At 48.1% G+C, this 25,462-nt stretch overlaps 1 protein-coding gene across 2 annotated transcripts in view; it reads left to right on the plus strand.

Annotated features, from left to right (window-relative positions):
* Positions 1-4,727: 4,727 nt before the first annotated feature.
* The window catches only part of LOC132208412 (utrophin-like), a 31,293-nt gene continuing 10,558 nt past the window's right edge, over positions 4,728-25,462 (plus strand). The window contains exons 1-3 of one of the 2 annotated variants that reach the window (XR_009444489.1): positions 4,728-4,884; positions 22,667-22,803; positions 24,580-24,738. Coding sequence is in view for 1 of the 2 variants with exons in the window: in XM_059643997.1 (XP_059499980.1) it covers positions 22,731-22,803 (73 nt within the window). In the remaining variant the exon portion in view is untranslated. The remainder of the gene's footprint in view (positions 4,885-22,666; positions 22,804-24,579; positions 24,739-25,462) is intronic. The other variant, XM_059643997.1, reaches the window with a different exon arrangement.

Consider the following 25,462-nt stretch of genomic DNA (forward strand, 5'->3'; position numbering starts at 1 on the left):
ACTTTCCCTTTCCATCCTGACTCGCTCACGGCGACTTGCGCCCTCTCTCCAGACGCACTCAGAGCCAGTTGCCCCCGCAGCCCTGACCCGCTCACAGGGACTGGCACCCGCAGCCCGGACCTGCTGACAGGGAGGGTCCCCCGTAGCCCTGTCCCGCTCACAGGGACTGGGCCCCACAGCCCTGTCCCGCTGGCAGCGTACTGCCCCCCGCGGCCCTGTCCCACCCACAGCATTCTGCCCCCCGCCGCCGTTTCCCGCTCACAGCGGACTGGCCCCAGCAGCCCTATCCCGCTCACAGGGACTGGGCCCCGCAGCCCTGTCCTGCTCACAGCGTACGGCCCCCCGCAGCCGTGTCCGCTCTCAGCGACTATCGCCCGCAGCCGTGACCTGCTCACAGGTACCGGCCCCCTCAGCCCTCACCCGCTCGCAGGGACTGGCCCCTGCAGCCGTGACCCGCTCACAGGGACTGTCCCCCCCTGCCCTGTCCCGCTCACAAGGACTGGCCCCCGCCGCCCTGACCTGATGGCAGGGACTGGCCCCGCCGCCCCCACCCGCTCACAGGGACTGTCACCCGCAGCCCTGACCCGCTCACAGGGACTGGCCCTCGCAGCCCTATCCCGCTCGCAGGGACTGGCCCCCGCAGCCCTGACCTGCTCACAGGGTCTGGCCCCCTCAGCCCTCATTCGCTCGCAGCGACTGTCCCCCGCAGCCCTGACCCGCTCACAGGGACTGGCCCTCGCAGCCCTATCCCGCTCGCAGGGACTGTGCCCCGCAGCCCTGACCCGCTGACAGGGACTGGCTCTCGCACCCCTGATCCGCTCACAGGGACTGGACGCCGCAGCTCTGTCCCGCACACAGGCACTGGCCCCTGCAGCCCAGTCCCACTCACAGCGTACTGCCCCCCGCAGCCGTGTCCGCTCACAGCGGACTGGGCCCCGCAGCCCTATCCCGCTCACAGGGACTGCCCCCCACAGCTCTGACACGCTCACAGAGACACGCCCCCCGCAGCCGTGTCCCGCTCACAGCGTACTGCCCCCCGCAGCCGTGTCCGCTCTCAGGGACTGTACCCCGCAGCCGTGACCTGACCACAGGGACCGGCCCTCTCAGCCCTGACCCGCTCACAGGGACTGGCCCCCGCCGCCATGACCCACTCGCGGCGACCGGCCCCCGCAGCCATGACCCGCACGCAGCGACCGGCCCCCGCAGCCCTGTCGCGCTCGCGGCGACTTGGCCCCCGCAGCCCTGACCCGCTCGCGGCGACCGGCCCCCTGCAGTCCTGTCGCACTCGCGGCGACTTGGCCCCCGCAGCCCTGACCCGCTCGCGGCGACTTGGCCCCCGCAGCCCTGACCCGCTCGCGGCGACTTGGCCCCCGCAGCCCTGACCCGCTCGCGGCGACTTGGCCCCCGCAGCCCTGACCCGCTCGCAGCAGCTGGCTCCCCGCAGCCCAGTCCCGCTGACAGCGACTTGCCCCTCCTTCCTGATCTGCTCACAGGCACTTGTCCCCTCTGTCGTAACCTGCTCACAACGACTTGTCCCCTCTGTCCTGTCCCGCTCACAGCGTCTTGCTTCCCATCCCTCTTGCACAGGTCACCCCTTGCTCAGAAACGGTCCCAATTATCCATGAGCCGGAAAGCCTGCCCCCTGTGCCAGCTCCTTAACCATGCATTCATCTCACCTGTCTTTCTGTGACAACTCTGTAACATGTGGCACTCGTGGCAACCCATAAATTATTACCCTCTGGGTCCTGCCTTTCAGCCTGTTTGCTAACTCCTTGTCCATAGTCCGCAGGATGTCTTCCCTCTTTCTGCCTATGTCATTGGTACCAACGTGCACGGTGGCCTTGGCTGCTCACCCTCCCCTTTAAGAATTTGTTGCAACCACTCAGAGATGTCCTTGACCTTGGCACCAGGGAAGCAACACAGAGCCCTGGTGTCTCAAATGTGGCGACAGAATCTATGCCCCCAATGAATGAGTCTCCAACCACGCTCGCTCACTTGGATTTACCTGACCCTGTCCCACAGCAGGGTGGTTTGTACCATGGACCTGGCTACTGCTGGTTCTATAACTGACCCAGTTTAGTTTTAGATCAGTGTTAACCTTGGTTTAGTGGATAGCCGAGCACCTCAGTAGTCTACAATACAGGAGAAATACATTCTTAAGCTCACGGATTCTGTGACAGTCAAGGACAAGCACTGAATTGTTCTAACCTGATTTCCAACACCTGGCCCGTAGCCTTGCATGGCTTGCATAGCACTTGCACATTTAAAAAAAAATAAATGTAAGGATGAAGTGAGTGGAAGGACATGGAATTTTTTTGATATGGTCATATTCTCTCTTGTTGGAGCTGATTGCTGCTTCGCACTTCTATGGTGCAAATGTTACTTATCCTTTATCAGGCCAAGCCTGATCGTTGTCCAAGTCTCACTGTATTTTCTCACCGTTGACTTCACTGTTGGGTCTAACCAAGATTTTGTACATACCCTGCCTATTCTGAAACTCTATCACTTAATATTAAGTCTACTAAAGACAAGTATCCAATGTGCCTTCCAAACCACTTCAACGACCTCGTCCATTACATTGGGGGATCAACAGGCAGACACATCAAGATCCTGAGATCCCTCTGATCATTGGTGCTTGTGAGGTCCCCATGATTCATCATGGGCTCCAAAATCTGTTTGTGCTGTGTCACCTAATCCTTATCCCGTTTGTCCTCACATGAAATAATGTTCTCAAACGCTTATCAAAAATGCTTCCCAATCCTACTTTTTGTAATCATGATACAAGTGAGCATAAAACTTGGAACACGACAGCAACAGGAATGTGCCCTTTGGCCCACCGTGTTGGGCCAAACATGACAACAAATGAAATAATCCTTTCTGCCTGTCCTTGATCCATAGTCCTCCATTCCTTGCATATTCGTGCACTTAACTGAAAGACCCTTTTAAATGCTTTCATCGTATTTGCATCCACTGCCACCCCGGGCAATGTATTCCACACTTTTAACATGCTCAGTGTGAAATATTTGCCCCTCACATCTCTTTTGAACTTGCCCCCCTCTCAGCTTAAATGCATGCCCCCTAATAGTGGACACTTCAACTCCGGGGGAGAAATTTTCTGACCGTTAGCTGTATTTATGTATCTCCTAATTTTATGGACTTCTATCAAGCCTGCCCTCAGCTTCTCCTGCCACAGAGAAAACGAAGAGTTTTTCCAGCTCCTCCTCCTCGTTCACACCCTCTATTCCAGTCAGCATGCTGGTAAATCTCTTCTGCACCCTGTCCAAAGCCTGCACATCCTTAGTGTAATGTGGCGGCCAGAATTGAATGCAATACTCTGTGTGGTCTCAACAAAGTCTTGTAAAGCTGCAATGTGACATCCTGACTCTTGCACTGAGTTTCCCTCAGCATAAAGGCAAGCATGCGATATGCCTTCTTGACCACCCTGTCTACTTGTGTGGCTACTGTCAGGGAGTTATGATCGAGGACCCCAAGATCCCTCTGGACTTCACTGCTGTTTGGGGTCCTGCCATTAACTGTGTATCCCTTTCCTTAACACTTGGTCTCCTAAAATGTAACACCTCATGCCTGCCCAGATTAAATTCCATCGGCCATTTCTCCGCTCGAGTTTGCATTTGGTCTGTATCTTGCTGTGTCCTTTGACAACCTTCCATGCTGTCCACAAGTCCATTGGTCCTTATATCATCTGCAAACTTACTCATCCCCCGTCTACATTTGCCACCAAGACATTTACATATATCACAAACAGCAGAAGTCACATCGATGCGGAACACCACTCGTCACTGAGCTGCAGCCAGAAAAACAGCTTTCCACCACTGAGACGGCAAGAACTGTAGATGCTGGAATCAGAGTTAACCAAGTGTGGAGCTGGAGGAACACAGCAGGTCAGGCAGCATCAGAGGAACAGGAAAGCTGACATTGTTGATGCTGCCTGGCCGGCTGTGTTCCTCCAGCCCTACACTGTGTTATCTTTGTTAGCCTTCCACCGCTCCCGTCTGCCTTATATGGGCAGGCCAAGTCACCATGGATCTCATGGATCCTAATCTTCTGGATGAGCATACCATGAGGAACCTTGTTAAAAACGTTCGTAAAATCCATGTATATGTTATCAACTGTTCTACCCGAATTGATCACCCTTGTCACCTCCTTGAAAACTTCAACTGACTTGGTAAGACATAACCTGCACCGCATAATGCCATGCTGGGTGTCCCTTATTAGCCCATACTTTTGAGACATGAGACACTCACCAGTCTGTAGTTTCCTGGAAAGTCCCTGTTTCCCTGCTTGAACAGAGGAACGACTTTGTCCACTCACCAGTCTCCGCAACCCCTCCAGTGCCTGGCAAGGATATCAGATCCTATTGAAAGTAGTGTGTTGATGCATTTGTGTCATGTTTGTGTTTTGTTTGAGCCCTTACATTCAAAGCAGTGTAAGAATGTCTTTGTGCAGCAGGCGAGGTGTGATGAGACTGAGCCTTCATACAATTGCAAGATGTTGAAAATTTGCCATTATTTGTGAAAACAGTGATAAATTTCCATGATCAACATTTCTGTTACACTGCAATGATTATCCCATGGCGTGTAAAATCAGAAAGATACGATAAAATGAGACTGGGTCATTTGCAGGGAGAATGTTTGCCTTTCATGTCAAGAGAAGTAGTGAAATATTTCCATGAATCTAAGAGTCACTTTTCCGTTCATTGAAGGACACAATCATCGCCTTGGAAGCTTCATCACGATACTACTTTGCATTTCTGAAGAGGGAAGAAGAATCAATGTGCAAATTCAATTCCATGGTTTTGGAAGTCCCATTGAGAACACGATTCATTTGTGCCGGCATAATGCTCTGACCGAGAAAGAATTGAAGGTGAGTTTGTAGTTTAGAAGATCGCAGCAATTTATGCATCAACTTCTTCATCGATAACGTTCCATTGCTTTCAAACTGCATTTTCCACTCTGCGAGATAATAACTGTTAGAACAAGCAACAGCATCGGTAGATGGTCTCTGGGGAATGCAATGTTACAAAACCCGATCCATTCAACAACATATTTCAGATATGTCAACAAATTAAATATTCCAGCACAGGATAAAACAAGGAAGATGAGAGTGAGGAGGCAATAGTTCTGATGACAAAAGAACAGAAATTTACCTTTATCCATTTGAGCAAAAAAGCAGGCACACAAATAAATAATCATCTAACAATGCACGTGTGCAACGGAGGCTACCGGGGGACTAAAAATGCCGAATTGTTGTCATGCGTATTGCTGAAAGGGTGAGTGAAACAGATTCTGTGGTAAATTTGAAGAAATACGGATAATGCATCTCAGGATGTTGGACAAAGAACATTTATGGACTGAGGCAAATCGTATTGCCCTTTTCAGGAGTTAATAGGTTCATAATGAATTGAAAGACTTCCTTCTGTGCTGAAAGCTTTAGTTTAGTTGCAGCTGGATGACAATTTCTGTTCCTGGTAGTATTTAGCAAACTGTTAAAAGTGAATGTCACTGCACAGAATTCCAAACATAACTCCAATCAGTACAGAAAATATCCAAGGGGTGTGATGAGTTGTATCCTCTCATGTTGAAGAACGCAGCTGCAGATACAATGGAGGCACTGATGATAATCTTCCAAGAATCCTTAGATTGTGGAAAATTCTCAGAGGGTTGAAAGATTGTGAACATAACACCATTATTCCAAAGATACTTGGACAAAATAGTAAGCAAGTATTGCCAATTTAGGTCAACCTGGGTAGATGTTCATGCCGGCAATGAAAGATGAAATAACAGGGTACTGAGTGTGCTATAACATCCTACAGAGTTAACAGAGTTAACATCCTTTCATAAAGGGGAAATAATACTTGACAAACTTGCTACAGTGCTTTGAGAAGGAAACAAACATTACTGACGAAGGACCACCAGTTGATGTAGTACATTGAGATTTCAACAAAGCATTTGATAAGGTACAGCTCATAAGGTGTCTCAAAAGAAAAGAGCCCGTGTGTTCAAGGGTAGTATGTTCGGATGGACGGAGGACTGCATCGTAAATAGAAGTAGAGTCGTAGCAGCAGGATGGTAACTTACAAGTCATGTACAGCCACAGAGCGAGTGCTGCGGAGGCTGGACACCTCATGTTGACTGGGTTGATTTCGGAAATGGCGGAGGGGATTGCTATGCTTAGGAAAGTTGGGCGACATTCATTGGAGTTTATAAGATTGAAAAAAATCTTATGTTTTCGCCATTTAAGATTCTTAAAAGGCTTGATAGTGTATATCCGTAGAGATTACTCCCATTTGTGAAAGATTTTACGACCAGAGGCCACATTTTCAAATTGGTTGCCTATTAATTCAGGGAAGAATTACTTCTTTCAGGTTGTAGCAATTTATTGAACACTTCAACCAAGAGTTCAGGCAGACCCTCTAATAAGAGACACCTCCTCTGTATCAATTCTCTAGATTTGACAGAAGATCGGCCCTGTGAGAGGGTCAGTACTGAGGTATTGAAGCTTTGTCAGAAGGCGAATAATGAGTGCGGGCACTGAAGAAGTGCCTCATTGACAGGGGTTCAGTCCTGACCCCTGTGAGAGTTCATCATTGTCAGATGGTCAATACTGAGACAATGCTTCCTTGTAAAAGGATCAGCACTAACGATCTGCCACACATTTTTAGTGTCAGTATTGAGGAAATGCAGCAATATGAAAGGGTCCGAACTGTGGGAGTGCATTATTGTCAGAAGGTCAAGACTGAGGCAACACCTCATTCTAAGGTGAGGCAATGCCATACAAATAGAAGGTCAGTCCTGAGATATTGCTACTGTGAGAGGGTCAGAAATAAAGGTGCCTCCTTGTCAGATGGTCAGAACTGAGGGATTGCAGCATTGTCAGAGCTTCAATACCGAGGCCTTGCTTCGTTGTCAAAGGGTCAAATCTGTGGGAGTGCGATATTGTCAGAGGATCAATGCTGAGGCAGTGCCTCAGAATAATGGTGTGTTTTTGATGACAGCGTGCATCGAGGTGGTTCTTTTGTGATTCTATCAAGTGCAGTTAAAGGAATGCTTGCCAATTTTCTGAAAGATGAACATTTATTGAGGAAATAAAAGATGGAGAAAGAGTAAATAAAAAGAATAACAAGTAGAGAGTAAAAAAGAATAAGCCTCATGTTCTTGTGGCCGTGAGGGACCCCTCGATCAACGGCTGGCCTGGAGGCTGAGGTTGTTCCTGGCACCGTTCGCGGTCTCATTCCGAGATGACGTCCAGTGCCGAGGAACAAAATGCTCCCTCTGCTCCGGTGTAACAAACGACTTGGCAAAGAAAAAAACCAGTTACAGAAATAAAATTAACTGTAAAACAGGAATGCTGACAGGACTCATTCAAAGTCAACCATTTCTCAAATATCAAGAAATGTTACCCTTCAGCCCATCCTATTCATGGGGTTGGAACTGCTAGTACCACACGAATGCAGCATCACGACTGAGGCAATGCAGCACTGTGCGAGGGTCAGTATTAAGGGTCAGTTTTGAGGCAGTGCCTTGATGTTATGGAGTCAGAACATTATTGCCACATGTTCAATACAGACAGTGTGTTGACCCTCTGTCAATGCTTCAATGCCTCAGTGCCTACCCTCTGATAATGAATCACTCCAACAGTTCTGACCCTATCTTGCAAGACCTCAGTATGACCTTTCTGACCCTATTACAGTGGGCCACTGCTGCAGTATTGACCATCTGATAATGATGCAATACCTCAGTTCTGACCCTCTGGCAGTTGTGCAACACCTCAGTCCGCACCCTTTCATCATTCGGCACTTGCTCAATTATGAGCCCTTTGTGAGTTAGTTGTGAGGCAAGACTTCATTGCTGCAGTGTCAGTGCTGAGAGCGGCCTTTTTATTAGCTCATCAGTACCTAAGGTACTGGCTAATTGTCAGCAGGTCAGTTCTGAGGCAGCGTCTCTTTGCCCGAACCCTGACTCTAAACCCAGCCTCAGCCCTGAACCCATACAAACGCTCGCCTCAGGCTAACCCTCACCTCAGCATTAACCCTAACCCTAACCCTATCCTCAGCGTAAACCCTCCCTACCCTCAGCCCTAATGCTGATCCTCAGACCAAACATCTAGTCTCAGCCCTAAAGTGAGCCTCAGCCCTACCACTAGCTATGGCCTCAGCCCTAAAATGAACCGTAACACACAGCCCTAATTAACGCTTAGCCTCGACCCCAACCCTCGCCTAAGCTCCAAGTCTAACCTCAGCCCTAACCTAACCCCCAATACTTGCCTGCCAGAGAGTTAGTACTGATGAAGTGCTTTAGTTTCAGAGATTTAGTCCTGAGAATGCGCTTCGTTTTCAGAGTGACCATCTGAAACAGCGTCTCATTGAAATGGGGTCAGAATTGCTGGAATGCTACATGGAATGGTGACAGATTGTAGGACTGTCAGTGGGTCAGATCTGAGGTAGTGCATCAACGGTGGATGGTCAGTCTTGAGGGAGTTCAGAGGATCAACGAAGAGGGAATGCCTCAATGCAATGGCGACAGAACTGAGAGAGGGCCACAGGATTAGAGATATGCCACATGATTGGAGATGGTAGGAAGTACCTCATTGTCAGCAGGTCCGTTTTGTGGCCGGTCGCCATAGCTGGAGAGTCAGTTCTGAGGCAGTGCGTCTTTGTCAGAGGGTCTGTACTGAAGCAGTGCCTCATTATTCGAGAGGGTTTGGTGTGAGGCAGTATCTGATTGGTGCAAGGTCAGCCCTAAGGGAGTGCCTCTTTGTCAGAGGGTCAATACTGAGTTAGCGCCTCATTGTGAGGAGTTCAGAATTGAGGGACTGCCACGTGATGAGAGGGTCAAAACGGAGGTAGTGTGGCTGTATCTGACAGTCCGAAGGGAGTGCCATTGTTAGAAGGTCAGTTCTGAGAAACTGCCTCCGTGTAATGGCATCAGCATTGAAGCTAACCACGTGACGAGCCGATAAAAACTAAGTTATTGCAGTAGCATCAGAGGGCCAGATCTGTAGGAGTGCATTATTTTCAGAGGTGAATACTGAGGCACAGCCTCAGTGTAAGGGGGTCAAAATTAAGGGAGTGCCACACAATTACAGGGCAGTACGGACGTATTACAGCACTGTGTGCTGCACAAAATCGATGGAGTGCATCATTGTTATACAACCACAAGTGAGGCAGCGCCTCATTGCAATGGATCAGAATAGGGTCAGTACTGAGAGTCAGTACAGAGGTAGTGCAGAACTGTGGAGGTGTCAGAACTGAGGGAGAGCACCATTGTCAGCTGGTCAAAAGTGCCCCATTGTCGTAAGATCAGAACTGAGGGTGTGCCGCACGATGAGAGGGTCAATATAGAGGAAGTGACTCTCTGTCAGTGTTAATACTGAAGTATGACCTCATCTTGAGGGGATCAGTCTTCAGAGAATGCCTTGTTGTCAGAGGGTCGGCACTGCAGCAGGGCTATGTTGTAAGGGGGTCAGAATTGAAGGAGTGCCACCCATTTTAGAAGATCAGTACTGAGGTAATGTAGCACTGTCAGAGGTAAGTCCTGATGGAGTGCCTCATTGTCATTGGATCAGTTTTCAGGCAGTACCTCTTCGGCAGAGAGTCAGTACTGACGCAGTGCCTGATTGTAATGGGATCAGAATTCAAGGAGTGCCACTGCCTCACTGAGGTACTGCAGCTCTATCAGAGGGTCAGTGGCCTATTGTCAGAGGGTCTGTTTGAGCCAGTGCCTACTTGGCAGAGTGTCAGCAATTAGGGAGTTTGCCTTTATCAGAGGGTCAGAACTAGAGAGTGCATTTGTAGCAGAGCGTCAATACTCAGCCTTGTCCGCCCAAGTCCAACACCAGCACCTCCACATCATCCGCCCACCCTGAGGACTGACCCTCCACCAATGAGCTACTGCCTCACACTGGACTGACCAACAATGAGACACTGTCCCTCCAGACCCCCTGACAAAGAAGCAGTGCCTCAGTACTGACCGTCAGGCAAGGAAGGCTCTCTGTCAGTATTGACCCTCTCACAAGGAGACACTGCCTCAGATCATGACCCTCTGACAATAATGCACGCCCACAGTTCAGATTCTATGACGCTGTTGCAGTACCTCAGTACTGAGTCTCTGTTAGTGTGGCACTGCTTCAATTCTGACCCTTCTATAATGAGGCACTGCCTCAGTATCGACAGTCTGACAACAGTTCACTCCCACTATTCTGATGCTCTGACAGTGCTGCTATACCTCAGTACTCACTAATTCAATGAGGGTTAGCGTGAGAGGGTGGCGAGGGTTAGGGTTTGGGTTAGGACCAAGGCTAGGGGTTAGGTGTGAGGATTGGACTAGGTTTTGGATGAGGGTAGAGTGAGGGCGAGGGATGAGACTTGTGTTAGGGTTACTAATGAGGTTAAGTTTGGAGTTCGGGGTAGGGCTCGGGAGAGGTTTTGGGTTAAGGCTGAGGTTAGGCTTAGGGCTGAGTCTATGGTTAGGGTTAGAGCTCAGACCACATTTAGGTTTGGGGCTGAGGCTTCTGCTTAGGTTGAGGGTGAGTGTTAGGCCTGAGGCTAGGCTTAGGCCTGAAGCCGCGGTTAGGTTTGGGGTTGGACTGATTAGACCCACTCTGACCCATTCCAATGAGGTACTACCACAGAACTGACTCTCTGTCGATAAAGAACATGAGACGCTGTCAGCTTGTCCAATCAGAGGTCCAATATTAAGGAAATAGTGCACTGTTGGAGAGTTGATAAATATAATATAATATAAAGGGAGTGCTGCACTGTCAGAGGGTTAATGACGTGGGAGTGCTGAAATAGCGCAGAATCAGACCTGAGAGAGTGCTGCACGTTCAGAGAGTTAGTACTGAGGGAGTGCTATAATGTCAGAGGATTGATATCAAGAGGCACCGCCGAAGGATCAGTAGCGCAGTACTGTCCGAAGGCCAATATTGAGAGAGTTCTGCTGCGTCGGTGGGGGTCGATATTACAGAATTGCGACACTATCAGTGTCTGGATGTCAGACGGTCAGTTCTGAGGGAGGGCTACGCTGTTGGAGGGTCAATATTGAGTGTGTGCGTGACACTCAGATGATCACTTTGTTGGAGTTCTGCACTGTAACGGAGTGCCACACTGGCAGCGGGTTAATATTAAGGGAGTGCTGCACTGTCAGAGGGTTAAAGATGAGGGAGGCTTCTCTTTGTTGGGGTGGGTATGAAAGAGAACCTCCCGTTCGGGGATCAATATTAATGTTGTGGAGTCAGTAGAGAGGCAGTGCTGCACTGTGGAGGGTCAATAAGAAGCTCCACTGGCAAGGTGCCAATGATGACAGAATGCTGCACTGGCAGAGGATCAGCAATGAGGGAAAACTGTATTGTCAGAGTGTCTTCGTCAAGAAAGTGCCACTCTGTCGGAAGGCCAATATTAAGGGAGTGCTGCACTGTCACAGGATCAATATTAGGGGTGTGCTGCACTAACAGAGGGTCAGTGTTGATTGAATGTTTGACTGTTGCAGAGCCAGGACTGAGGGAATCCTGCATCGTTACGGTGTCATCGTTGAGGGAGTGCTGCACTGTTGAAGGGCCGATAGTAAGGGAGTGTGACACTGTCAGAGTGTCATTACTAAAGGTGGGCTACAGTATCAAAGGGTGAGTAATGAGGGAATGCTGCGCTGTCGGAGGGTCAGCACTGGGGTGGGCTGTACTGTCAGATCGTCAATATAAATAATCATGTGAGGGGAGTGCTGCATTGTGAGTTGGTCCATATTAAGGGAACGCTGAAACTGTCAGTGATGCTCAGGGTGTGCAACACTGTCAGAGGGAGTGATGTACTCCGAGTGTCAGCACAGAGGCTGACCTTCACTGTAATTGTGTCAGAATTAAAAGACCGGTCAGAGGATATAAACTGAGGCATTTCAGAGCCATCAGAAGGTCGAAACTGAGGTGTTTCAGATCAGTTTGAGGGTGCCTCATTTTAATGTGGTCAGACTTGAGCAAGTGCTTCATTGTCAGAGGCTCAGAACCAAGTGAGTGCCTCGTTATCACACACTGTCCTAAAGAGGGCCTTGTTGTTGGTGGCTGTGTTGTAAGGCAATTCCTCATTGCTGCAGGATCAGCCTTGAGAGTGTGCCAGTCTGGAAGGAGTGCCTAAAAACTGAGGGAGTGCTACACAATTAGAGATTCAGCACTGAGTAAGTGCCTCATTGTCACAGAGTTAGTTCTGAGGCAGGGTCACATTGCCTTAGGGTCAATTCTGAGGGTGTATGAGGAGCAGACTGTAAATACTGAGTCAGTAGCTCAGTGCATTGGATTCAGAGTTGATGGAGTACAAGATGATTAGAAGTTCAGTCCTGAAGTATTGCAGCTCTGTCAGAGGGTCAGAACTGAGCGGGCAGTGCTTTACTGTCAGCGGATCAGTTCTGCGGCAGTACCTCACTGCTGGAGGGTCAGATGTGGACGAGTGTCACATTGTCAGAAGGCCAGTTCTGAATAAGTGACTTTTTGTCAGAAGGCCAATACTCAGTCAGTGGCTCATTTTGAGCAGATCAGAATTGAGGGTTTGCAACACTTTTCGAGATTCAGCCTGGAGACATTACTGCTACACGCCTGAATTGAGGGAGTGCTGCAAGATTGGAGGGTGAAAATAAACCTGAAAACAGTGACCCCTTTCAATAACCTGTAAAACACAGGGATCACTGTAAATAACCCCTAAAACGCAGAGGCCTTTGTAGGAGTGCCTCAGTGTAATGTTTTCAGAATTGAGGGAGTGCCACGTGATTACAGATTCACTGCTGATGGAGTAGCTCATTGTCACAGGGTCAGTTCTGAGGCAGGGCTGCTTTGCTGGAGGGTCACTTCTGAGTGAGTGTATTAGTATCAGCCCCATGTTGTAGGGACTGTACTTTTCCAGGAAGACAGTTGGAATAATCTTTAATTATAAACTAATCTGAAATACTGTTTGACTTGTTAAGGTTACAATACATCCTGAGTCACCTACAGAATACGCACTTGCTCTCCCTGTGTCTCTGGGTAAGCAAAGGTAGTTTCTTTCAGACGACTCTCAGAAATAAAGTGCTGCGCTGGTGGTCGGGATTGAAGGAATGCTCCATTGTTGGAGGATCAGTACTGAGGGAGTGCTGGCCTGTCACAGGGCCAAGATTATGGGTGTGCTGTGCTTTCAGAAGGTCACAAGCAAACAAGCACTGCCAGACATAAAAAACAAAAGAACTGCGGATGCTGTAAGTCGGCAACAAAAAGAAAGTTGCCGGAAAATCTCAGCAGGCCTGGCAGCATCTGTGCAGGAGAAAACAGATTCAACGTTTCGAGTCCATTGACCCTTCCTCAGAACTGGGGATCTTCCTCAGAACAGTTCAGAGGAAGGGTCACTGGACCCGAAATGTTAGCTCTGTTTTTGCCTCCACAGATGCTGCCAGACCTGCTGAGCTTTTCCAGCACTGCCAGACAACTGACGCTCTGATTGTGAAACACTCCCTCAGTACTGACCCTCCAACACTGCGTACTCTCTGATGACTGATTCTCTGACGGTGCATCTCTGCCACAGTATTAACCCTCCGTCATACTGGTATTCTCTCAGCAATAACACTCTGAGAATGCCATGCTCCCTTACCATTGACATTCTGGCCGTGGGACACCACTTCAAATTTAACCCTTCAGCAGTGCAGCACACACTCATCATTGCCTCTCTGATATTGCAGTGCTGCCTTCATACTGACCCTTTCACAGTGCAGGACACACTAATATTGAACATCTTCAAGTGCCGCTCTCCCTCAGTGCTGACCCCCCTCTCATTTCTGACCCATTCAGTGTAGCATCCCCTTTATTCTGAACCCCTCAGTGCAGCACTCCCTCAACGCTGACCTGCTTCAGTGCTGACCCCCTTCAGTCCTGATCCCCCTCAGAACAGCACTCCCGCAGTGCTGACCCCACACTGTGCTGCACTCCCTCAGAGCTCACCCACTTATCGCTGACGACCCCCTCACTTCAGCACTCCCTGATCACCTGGTCGTGCATCACTCCCTTTCTCCGACCCCTCGGACGGTGCAGCACTACGTCAGCGCTGACCCGCCAACAAGATAATGTCAGAGAGATGTTCTCCCATCACATTGACCCTCTGAGACTGGAGCATTGGCTAATGTTGGCCCTCTCACAGTGAAGCTCTCCGTTTAGTCCCTCTGACAGGCCGCATGCCTTTTATTACAGGTCTTTTCACAACGCACTGCCCCGTCATCATTGATTCTCTGACAGTGTAGCCCTCTGTTAATATTGAATTTGTGACAGTGCACAACTCCATTAATATTTGCCCTCTGATAGTGCAGCCCTTCCTCAGTCCTGACTCTCTGACAATGCAGCAGTCCCCTAATTACTGTCAGAGGGTCGATACTGAGAGAATGCTGCACTGTCAGAGTCAGCTGCCCGCAGTCCTATCAGACATTCAGTATTGAAGGTATGGGAGAGGGTGAGTGTCAGTGAATTCTGCACTGCAACAGGGCCAACAGTGTTGTCCCATGGCCAGAGTGTCCATGGTAAGGAAGAACTGCAATGTCAATGTAACAGGGTCGGGACTGAGGTCAGAATTGAGACAGTACTGCAGGATTAGAGAGTCAGTGTTGTGGCTGAGGAGCACTCTGAGGTTCAGTCCTGAGGGAAAGCTTCATGATCAGTGGGTCAGTTCTAAAGCTGTGCTACTTTGTCAGAGGGCCATACTAATGCAGTGCCTCATTGTAATGGGATAAGAATTGAGGGAATGTCGCACATGCATCACTAGCTCATCATTGACTGTCTAACAGTGCAGCACACTCTTAGTATTGACCTTCCAACAGTGTCGAGCAGTGTGACACATTCAGTATTAAGAGAGTACTGCACTGTCAGAGGGTCAATGATGGGAGAGTGCTGTGCTGTTGGAAGGTGTGTACTGAAAGGGAGCCGCCCTGCCAGAGGGCCTATGTTAAGGCAGTGCAGCATTGTGAGAGGGTCGATATTAAGTGCATGCTCCTGTCTCAGAGGGTCAATTTGATGGGACAACATGCCTCTGAAACTAACTTGTTGGAGTGCTGCACTGCCTGAGGGTTCGTCTGAAGGGAGTGATGCCCTGTCAGATGATGAGCTTTCCCTCATCTTTAACCGTCTGACAGTGCAGCACTCCCATAAGATTAACCCGCTACCAGTGTGGCACTTGCTTACAATTGAACTTCTGACAGTGCACAAGTCCAACAAAATGATCCTCTTGAGTGTCGCACACACTCAATATTGGCCCTCCAACAGTGCAGCACTCCCTCAGGACTGACCATCTGACATTGATACGTGGATCGTGTAGCAATCCTGTAATGTTGACCCACTGACACAGCAGAACTCCCTCAATATTGTTTTTCTGACAGTATTGCACTACTGATCCTTCGGCAGTGCCCCTTGATATCAATCTTTTCACATTAGACCACTCCCTCAGCACTAACTCTCTGAATGTGCAGCACTTCTCAGGACTGATTCTGTGATATTTCAGCACTCCCACATCATTAACCCTCTGACAGTGCAGCCCTCCCTTTATATCAACCCTCCAACAGTGCACTGTTTCCTTAATATTGGACCTCTGATTGTGTGATACTCCCTCAGTGCAAAACTCTGACAATACAGCACTCTCTCTGAAATAACTCTCTGATTAAGCACTTCCTCTGTGCTAACCCTCTGAAAATGGAGCTTCCTCTCATTACTGACCCTTTGCAGTGCCGCACTGCCTCAGTACTCACTCACCACAAGTGCAGCACTCCATTAAGAGTGATCCTCTGACAGTGTGGCACTCCCCTAATGTTGGTCCACTGACTGTGTGGCACTCCCTTAATACTGACCTGCTCGCGGTGCATCACTGCTCTAATATCAAACCTGCAGCTCTATCAGAGGGTCTGTCCTGAGCAAGTGCCCCATCGTCAGCATGTCAATTCTGAGGCAGTGCCTCTATATCAGTCAGTCAACATTGAGGTAGCTCCTGACGGTCAGAATTACGGGAGTGCCTCATAGTTAGAGGGTCATTAACTGAGGGACAGCCTCATGATCAGCGGGTCAGTCTTTACGGACTGCCTTATAGCCAGTGTGTCAGTTCTGAGGCAGTGCCCTCAATGTAACAGATTTAGAAATGGGGTAGGGGGCACATGATTAGAAGGTCAGGAATAAGCTATTGGAACTTTGTCAGAGGGTCAGTACTCAGCGAGTGCCACATTGACATCGGGTCCATACAGAGGGTTTGCACTGAGGGAATGCTTCCTTGTCAGAGATTCAGAAGTGAGAAAGTGCCTCATTGTCAGAGGCTCATTCCTGAGGCAGTGCCTCATTGTCAGAGTGACATAATCAGATAGCACTCCCTCAATTCTAAACCTTAATACTGACCCTCTGACAATGAAGCACTGCCTCAGGACTGACCCTATGATAATGAAGTGTTCCTCAGGATTGAACCATTGACGATGTGACTCTCCATTCGTGTTGACCTTCTGATAATGGGGTTCTCCTGAAGTACTGACCCTCTGAAGGTTGTGCACTGCCTCAGTACTGACCCTCTAAATATCTGCCACTCCGTCAATTCTGACGACCTTACGATGAGGCATTACCTCAATACTGACTGGGGTGCAGGTCTCTGGCACAGAGTCTGTCGCTCTTGCAACGAAGGGAAGGGGGTATAGGAGGAGAGTGTTAGTCATTGGGGACTGAATAGTTAGAGGGACAGATTGAAGGCTTGTTTGGAACCGAAGAGACTCGCGATTGGTGCGTTGCCTCCAGGTGCTAGGGCCCGTGTTATCTCGGATAGTGTCTTTGGGGTCCTGAAGGGAGAGGGTGACCAGCCCCAAGCCATGGTCCACACAGGTACCAACGACATAGGTAGAAAGAGGGATAGGTAAGTCAGGCAGGATTTCAGGGAGCTCCGCTGGAAGCTGAGAGCTCAAACAAACGGAGTGGTTATCTCTGGTTTGTTACCCGTGCCAAGTGACAGCGAGGCAAAGAACAGGGAGAGATTTCAGCTGAACACGTGGCTGCAGGGATGCTGCAGGTGGGAGGGCTTCAGGTACATGGACAATTGGGGCTCATTCTGGGGAAGGTGGGACCTCTACAAACAGGACGGTATCCACTTGAACCAGAGGGGCACTAATATCCTGGGCGGGAAATTAGCTAGTGCTGTTCGGGTGGGTTTAAACTAGCTTAGCAAGGGGATGGGAAACTGTGGTGTAGTTTCAGTACACAGGAGAAAGAGAATAGGGAGGACATGGACAGGATCTCAGTGTCACAGGAGTGTGCTGGCAAACAGCAAGCTGAATTGAAGTGTGTCTACTTGACTGCCAGGAGTATCCGGAATAAGCGAGGTGAGCTTGCAGCATGGATAGGTACCTGGGGCTTCGATGTTGTGGCCATTACGGAGACATGGATAGAGCAGGGTCAGGAATGGATGTTGCAGGTTCCAGGGTTCAGATCTTTGAGTAAGATCAGGTAAGGTGGGAAAAAAGGGGGAGGTGTGGCTTTGTTTGTCGAGGACAGTATAACGGAGGCTGAAAAAACTTTTGAGGAGGACTGGTCTACTGAGGTGGTATGGGCTGATGTCAGAAACAGGAGAGGAGAGGCCACGCTGCTGGGAGTTTTTTAATAGGCCTCTGCAAAGTTCCAGGGATCTGAAGGAGAGGATTGGCAAAAGGATTCTGGGCAGGAGTGAAAGGAACAGGGTCGTCATTATGGGAGACTTTAACTTCCTAAACATTGACTGGAAATGCTGTAACCCTCGTACGTCGGATGGATTAGTTTTCGTCCAATGCACGCAGGAGCGTTTCCCGACACGGTACGTCGAAGGGCCGACGAGATGGGAGGCCACACTGGATCTGGTACTTGACAGTGAACCAGGCCAGGTGTTTGATTTAGTGGTAGATGAGCACTTTGGAGAGAGTGACCATAATTCGGTTACGTTTAGTTTAGCGATGGAGTGGGAGAGGAACATGCCACAGGGCAAGACTTACAGATGGGGGAAGGCAATTATAATTGGGCAAGACTTAGGAGGCAAAGAATGGGGCAGCAAAATGCAGGGGATGGGGACAATCGAAATGGGGAGCTGGTTTAAGTAACAGATATTGCGTGTCCTTGATAGGTACGTCCCTGTCAGGCAGGGGTCAGTGATAAGGTAGGGGAACCCTGGTTTACTAAAGAAATTATATCTCGCGTTAAGCCGAAGAGCGAGGTTTATGTGATGTTGAGATGAGATGGATCAGTTGATGCGATGGAGAGTTACAGATGAGCAAGGAAGGATTTAAAGAGAGAGTTAAGAAGAGCAAGGAGGGGTCCTGAGCAGTCATTCGCAGGTAGAATAAAGGAGCTCTGTAAAGTTTTCTCAAGGTATGTGAGGAATATAAGGATGACTGGGGTAGGAATAGGGCCAATCAAAGACAGAAGTGGGAAGTTGTGTGTGGACCGGGTAGAGATCGGAGAGGTGCTAAATGAATATTTCTCATCTGTTTTCACTGAGGAAGAGGAGAATATCATCGAGGAGACGACTGAGATACGTGCTATTAGACTTGAAAGGATTCAGGTTAGTCAGGAGGAGATGTTATCAATTCTAGAAGGTGTGAAGCTCGATAAATCCCCTGGGCCTGAGAGGATTTTTCCGAGAATTCTCTGGAGAGCTCGGGAGGAGGTGGCGGAGCCCTTGGCTTTGATCTTTGAGTCCTCATTGTCTGCAGGTTTAACACCAGAGGACTGAGGGTTGCAAATGTTGTGCCCTTGTTCAAGAAGGGCAGTAGAGATGAGCCAGGCAATTACAGCCAGTGAGCCTTACGTCTGTTGCAGGAAAAGTTTTGCAAAGGGTTATAAGAGATAGGGTTTATAATCATCTCGGAAGCAACAATTTGATTGGAGATAGTCAACATGGATTTGTCAAGGGCAGGTCGTGTCTCACAAACGTCATGGAGATTTTGAGGAGGTGACCAAGCATGTGGATGAGAGAAGGCCAGTTGACGTAGTGTACGTGGACTTCAGTAAAGCCTTTGATCAGGTTCCACACGGTAGGCTATTGGAGAAAATACGGAGCCATGTGATTGAGGGAGATTTAGCAGTTTGGATTAGAAACTGGCGTTGGGTAAAAAGGCAACCAGTGGTGTTTGATGGAAAATATTCAGCCTGGAGTCCGGTTACTCGTGGTGTGCCTCAAGGATCTGTTTTTGGCCCACTGCTGTTTGTCATTTTTATAAATGACTTGGACGCAGGCTTAGGTGGATGGGTTAGTAAGGTTGCAAATGACACTAAAGTCGGTGGAGTGGTGGACAATGTGGAAGAATGTCGCATGTTGCAGGGAGACTTGGATAAAGTGCAAAATTGGGCGGAAAGGTGGCAAATGGAGTTGTATGTGAGGTGATTCGCTTTGGGAGGAATAATAGGAAGGTACAATACTGGGCCAATGGAAAGATTCTTGGTAGTGCGGATGTGCAGAGGGACCTTGGCGTCCATGTACATAGATCTCTGAAAGTTGCCACTCATGTTGATAGTGCTGTGAAGAAGGCATACGGTGTGTTAGACTTTATTGGTAGAGGGATTGAGTTCCAGAGCCGTGATGTCATGCTGCAACTGCACAAAACGCTCGTGCGACCTGTTCTGGTCGCTCCATTGCGGGACGAATTCGGAAGGATTGGAAAAGGAGCAGAGGAGATTTACCAGGATGTTGCCTGGTCTGGAGTGAAGGTCTTATGAGAGAAGGCTGAGCGACTCGAGTCTGTCCTCATTGGAGAGAAGAAGGCTAAGAGGGCCTTTAGTAGAAACATACAAGACGATCAGAGAAAGATGAGTCAGGGTGGACGGTGAGAGTCTTTTTCCTAGGATGATGATGTTGGCTTGTACGAGGGGGCTCAGCGACAAATTGAGGGGTGATGGATTGAAGACAGATGTCAGAGGCAGGTTCTTTACCCAGAGAGTGGTAAGGGCGTGGAATGCCCTGCCTGCCAATGCAGTTAACTCAGCCACATTCAGGGCATTTGAACAGTCCTTGGATAAGCAGAAAGATGATGATGGGATAGTGTGAGGGAACGGGCTTAGATTAGTTCACAGGTTGGCGCAACATGGAGGGCCGAAGGACCTGTTCTGCACTGTATTTTTCTATGTTCACAGATGACACGAAAATGAGTGAGAGTGTAAAGTCTGAAGAGGACAATGAAAATCTGCGGAAGGATGCAGAAAGTTTAAGTGAATGGACAAGGGTCTAGCAGATGGAGTCCAATGATGGTAGATGTGAGGGTATCCATTTTGGTAGCAATTATGGAAAAATGGAGTCTTGCTTAAATGGTGAAAAATTGTAGCATGCTGCTCCGCAGAGTGAGCTGGGCAGCCTTGTGTCTGAATCAGGTAGTTTGCAGATGCGGCTGGTAATTGAGTCAGCAAATGGAATAGTGTCCTTCATTGCGAGAGTGATGCAGGTTAAAAATCGGGAGGGTATGCTACAGTTGTATAGGGTGCTGGTGAGGCTTGGTGTGGAGTAGTTTGTACAGTTTTAGTCTCCTCACTTGAGAAAGGATGTACTTGCACTGGAGGGGGTGCAAAGGAGGTTCACGAGGTTGATTCCAGAATTAAAAATGTTGCTGTATGGGGAGAGATTGAGTAGACTAGGATTGCAGTCACTGGAATTTAGAAGAATGAGGGATGATCTAATAGAAACTTTTAAAATTATGAAACAAATGGATCGGAAATTGTTTCCACTGATGGGCGAAATTCCAACTCGGGGGCACAGCCTCAAAATAAGTGTGAACAGATATAAAACTGAGTTGAGGATGAGCTTCTTCATCCAAAGGGTTGTGAATCTGTGGAATTCTCTGCCCACTGAAACAGTTGAGGTTCCCTTGTTGAATGTTTTGAAAGCCAAAACAGATAGATCTTTGAACAGGAAAGGAATTGAGGGTTATGGTGAATGGGAGGGTAAGTGGAGCTGAGTCCGCAAAAAAGATCAGCGGAACGAGCTGGAAGAGACAGATGGCCTACTCCTGTTTTATTTCTTATGTCCGTATGTCCTTAGATTGCCATCCTTGTCATTCCTCCTTCCCTGGAATCGGCCAGTTCTGAACTGAAGAGTAGGTCTTTAAATAACTCCCACGTATCAAATGTTGACTTGTTCAATAAAAGCTCCTCCCAATTAATACTGCTCAGCTCCTACCTAACACTGATGTAATTTTCCCTCCCCCAATTTCGTCCCTTCCCACAAGGCCCTGATTATCCATGGCTGTCTTAAAATGTAAGGAGATGCGATCGCCCATTTAAGAAGCTCCTGGTTCGCTGTTTTTCCCAAGTGGGAATCAGCTACAGGCTTTCTTGTTCCACGATGGGGGAGGAAATGGCCTAGTGGTATTATTGCTGGACTGTTAATTCAGAGACTGAGATAACATTCTGGGGACCTGTGTTCAAATTCCAGCACAGCAGATGGTGGAATTTGAATTCAATATAAAAGAAAATCATGAATTAAGAATATAATGATGACCATGAATTCATTGCCAAATGTCAGAAAAAGTCAGCTGGTTCACTGATGTGCTTTCGGGAAGGAAACTGCCACCCTTACATGATCTGGCCTACATGTGACTGCAGACCCACAGCAATATAGAACATAGAACATAGAACAGTACAGCACAGAACAGGCCCTTCAGCCCACAATGTTGTGCCGACCATTGATCCTCATGTATGCACCCTCAAATTTCTGTGACCATATACATGTCCAGCAGTCTCTTAAATGACCCCAATGACCTTGCTTCCACAACTGCTGCTGGCAACGCATTCCATGCTCTCACAACTCTCTGCGTAAAGAACCTGCCTCTGACATCCCCTCGATACTTTCCACCAACCAGCTTCAAACTATGACCCCTCGTGCTAGCCATTTCTGCCCTGGGAAATAGTCTCTGGCTATCAACTCTATCTATGCCTCTCATTATCTTGTATACCTCGGCTCATTAGCAGTGAAACCTTCACCTGGAACTACTTCACTTCTGGACCTGACAATTCCAATGCATTCCCTGATGGAGACCCACATTTGTCCATTGAACACTTGAGGTCGTCTAAAACTCCACTGCCTGAGTCTCAACTTGAACCAATTCCTATTCTCTGTACTTTCTACCTGACTGATACTATTAACAGTAATTTTATTAAATTCTCATTTTTGTTTACAAATCGTTACTTGGCTACGCCTGTCGCTATTTTGGTAATCTCCACCAGTCCAACCATACTTCAGGACATCTGCACTCGTCTAATTATGATTGACTTTGAACTGTCCCCGAGGCAATTAGGGATGGACAAGAAACACTGCCTAGCTAGGGATGTCCTCCTCCCATTAACAAATAAATAAAATTGGATTCTACATCTTCCGATCCAAGATCGTTTCTTGCTCTCATACTAATTTCTTCGCTTACAGTCACTTTCCCTCCTGCCTGTCTTGTTGGAATGTCGTATAGCCCTGCGCACTTAGCTCCAGTATTGATCTCCTTGTAACCATGTCTTTGTAATAGCTATAAAATCATGCCCGTCAACCTAGAAATGTGCTATTAATTTGTTGATTTTGTTCTGAATACAATGAGCACGCAAGCAAAGAGCCATGAATTTAGCTTTATCACTTGATTTCACCTCTTGACACTATTTACAGCTGTTTTCTGTTTGTACATGCTGTCTTTTCCAGTACCACGCTGAGTATTGTTATCCCGATAGTTCTTTCGTCTCAGTCCGTGTGTATTCCCGGGCGAATGTGCTCGTGTGGTCTCAGGAGTTGCGGAGGTCACGGCTCTGGGACAGCCGTTTCATGGCCCTATGCTGCAGGTAAGAAGAAAAGAAAATCTCTTGCTCTGAGCTCTGCAAACCTGGGCAATGTCAAAAGGGAAACAGGGTCAAAAGAATTTCAACAAGAATCTCAAAATTAACTGCTGAATTCATATCAACATTACGGGGATCGCCCAACTTAGTGGCCACAACATCCCACTTTCTATTCTTCACAAACAATCCAAAGGCTGAAGTATCCGTATCGCTCTTAACTTTTATGGTTTTTGAGCTAATTTCTTGTTTCTAACTTGTGCATATTTGTGGTGCCTTATGACTTGTTGCATTTAGCAATTGATAAACTCACTCTCTCACGAGTTCAGGAGAAGCTAGTTTTATGGAATCCCTAGTGTGGAAACAGGCCACTCAGTTCAACAAGCCCACAGCAAGCCTCCAAAGAGCATCCCACCTAGACCCATCCCCATTCCCCTCCTCTATCCCTGTCAGCCTCCATTTCCCATGGCTAATGTACCTAACCTAGACATCCGTGGGCACTGTGGGTAATTCAGCATTGCCAATCCACCTAACCTGCACATCTCTGGACTGTGGGAGGAAACCAGAGCACCCAGCAGAAACCCACACAGACAAGGGGAGAATGTGCAAACTCCACACAGACAATCATCCGAGGCTGGAATGGAACTCAGGTCCCTGGTGCTGTGAGGTAGCGTTACTAACTACTGAGTCACCGTGTCACCCTGAGTTATCTTGACTCCTTCTGAAACATAGGAAGGTATCCACAAGACAAAGATCCTTTTTAATCAGCTTAATTCGTACCAACTGAGGTGGATCTAGTTGGGTGTGTAAAGAAGGGGAGTCTTTCACGAGGGAACTTAACAATTTGGGAGACTCAGTCACCGAGGGAGCCTGACCCGAAGACTGGTCAAAAGAATAATGATTCGATATGAATTAGTTAGAATGCAGCTGTTAACAGTAATCCTCCATCCCTATGTGGGAGCGAGATTTAACATTCAAAATCAAAACTGAAACTCTTGAACAAGGTAGTTCAAAACAGCCAATTCTCTGATTGAGGTTGTGGACTTGCTCGCCGAGCTGGCTTCTTCTCATTCAGACGTTTCGTCACCATGATCGGTGACATCATCGGTACAGCCTCCAATGAAACGATGTTATTCTACTCTGTCTGGAATTGACACTGTCCAGTCTGTTACCATGAGTACTGTCATTTCCGGTTTTGATCTGTATGGGTTTGTGTGTGGGGGTCCAATTGGATCTGTTTGTTGGTTGCATTATGGGTGGAGAATCACGCCTCTCAGAGGACACTGCGACAAGGTAACCGTAGTACCCAAGCCAAGCATAGACACGCACAGGAATTCCGAGAGGCATGGTTCTGCACCCATTCTCCAGCCTCACAAATTTGGTCTCTTCAGTCTGAATATGATCACTCAACCATATCCTTGATGACAAACAATAGAGTCTTACTTCCCAAAATCTACAAACAGGACTGTCCAGACAGATCCATTTGTTCTCATGATATCATCTTCTGCTGGAGGGATTCCGAAATGTCTGCATTCTTCCTCAACTGAGCATTCCTTGCATTCGTGGTTGACAGAGCTGTCAGCCATGTCCATTGTGCTGCAGGGTTCCCAAGCGGAATATGAGTTGCTGTTCCTGCAACTTTGGGGTGGCATCATTTGTGGCACTGCAGGAGGCCCATGTTCAGTTTGGTTATGACTTTTGAGGAACGGATGGTCCCTTTGAGATTGAAATTGGAGAAAGATTTCAGGATTTTTTCATGTTCTTGTCTTTCTGTTATGACCCTAGGAAAAAAGCAATGAAAGTGCCGTTAATTTTTTGCACGGCGAGCTGCTGCATACTAACCGGTCTCACACCATTACCAACACCTTGCCCTTGTGAAGGCAGATATGGATAAGGTTCTCAAAGCTGATAGAAGATTGAAACCACTCTAATCCTGTGACAATGGTAAGTTTCCCTTCTTTAAAAAAAAATGCTTGCAGCTGAATTCGCATAATTTCGAGCACAGTGGCTCTGGTTAACACCACTGTCTCAATTCCACCCTTTGGTGACTTTCTGTGTGGAGTTTGCACATTCTCCATGTGCCTGCATGGGTTTTCTCCGGGTGCTCGAGTTTGCTCCGACAGTCAAAAGATGTGCAAGGTTGGTGGATTGGCCGTGCTAAATTTCCCAAGGTGTTCAGTGATGTGTAGGTTAGGTGAGTTATAGGTGGATGGGTCTGGGTGGGATGCTGTGAGGGGCAGCGTGGACATGTTGGGCTGACCGACCTGTTTCCACACTGTAAGGGTTCTCTGATTCATGATTCCATGATTTTACTGAGCGCAAAGGTACAATATTGACTCGTCATATTTGTCTCACCTCTTTACACATTGACAAGAAAGCTTTAATGTCAGTTTCTATGCATTTGCAACTTGTCTGCTGTCTCTGACAAGGCTGACGATATCTCCTTCTCTAATGCACATCTCCTGTCCCCTAACACTGAGAGGTGACACTTGCTTTTCATTTAGTACAATCAATAAAACAACAGCCTCCATATTACATCCAGCGGCTTCTCTTCACACTCACACACTGTTCTTTTTTTCCTCCAGGTATTGACCACTCATCATTTCTAATTCCTCATCTCATCTCTCTCTCATGCGCTCGTGCTTTCTCTCTCTCTCTCTCTCTCTGT

This window comes from Stegostoma tigrinum, unplaced genomic scaffold (assembly GCF_030684315.1).
Source record: "Stegostoma tigrinum isolate sSteTig4 unplaced genomic scaffold, sSteTig4.hap1 scaffold_388, whole genome shotgun sequence".
Classification (NCBI taxonomy): Eukaryota; Metazoa; Chordata; class Chondrichthyes; order Orectolobiformes; family Stegostomatidae; genus Stegostoma; species Stegostoma tigrinum.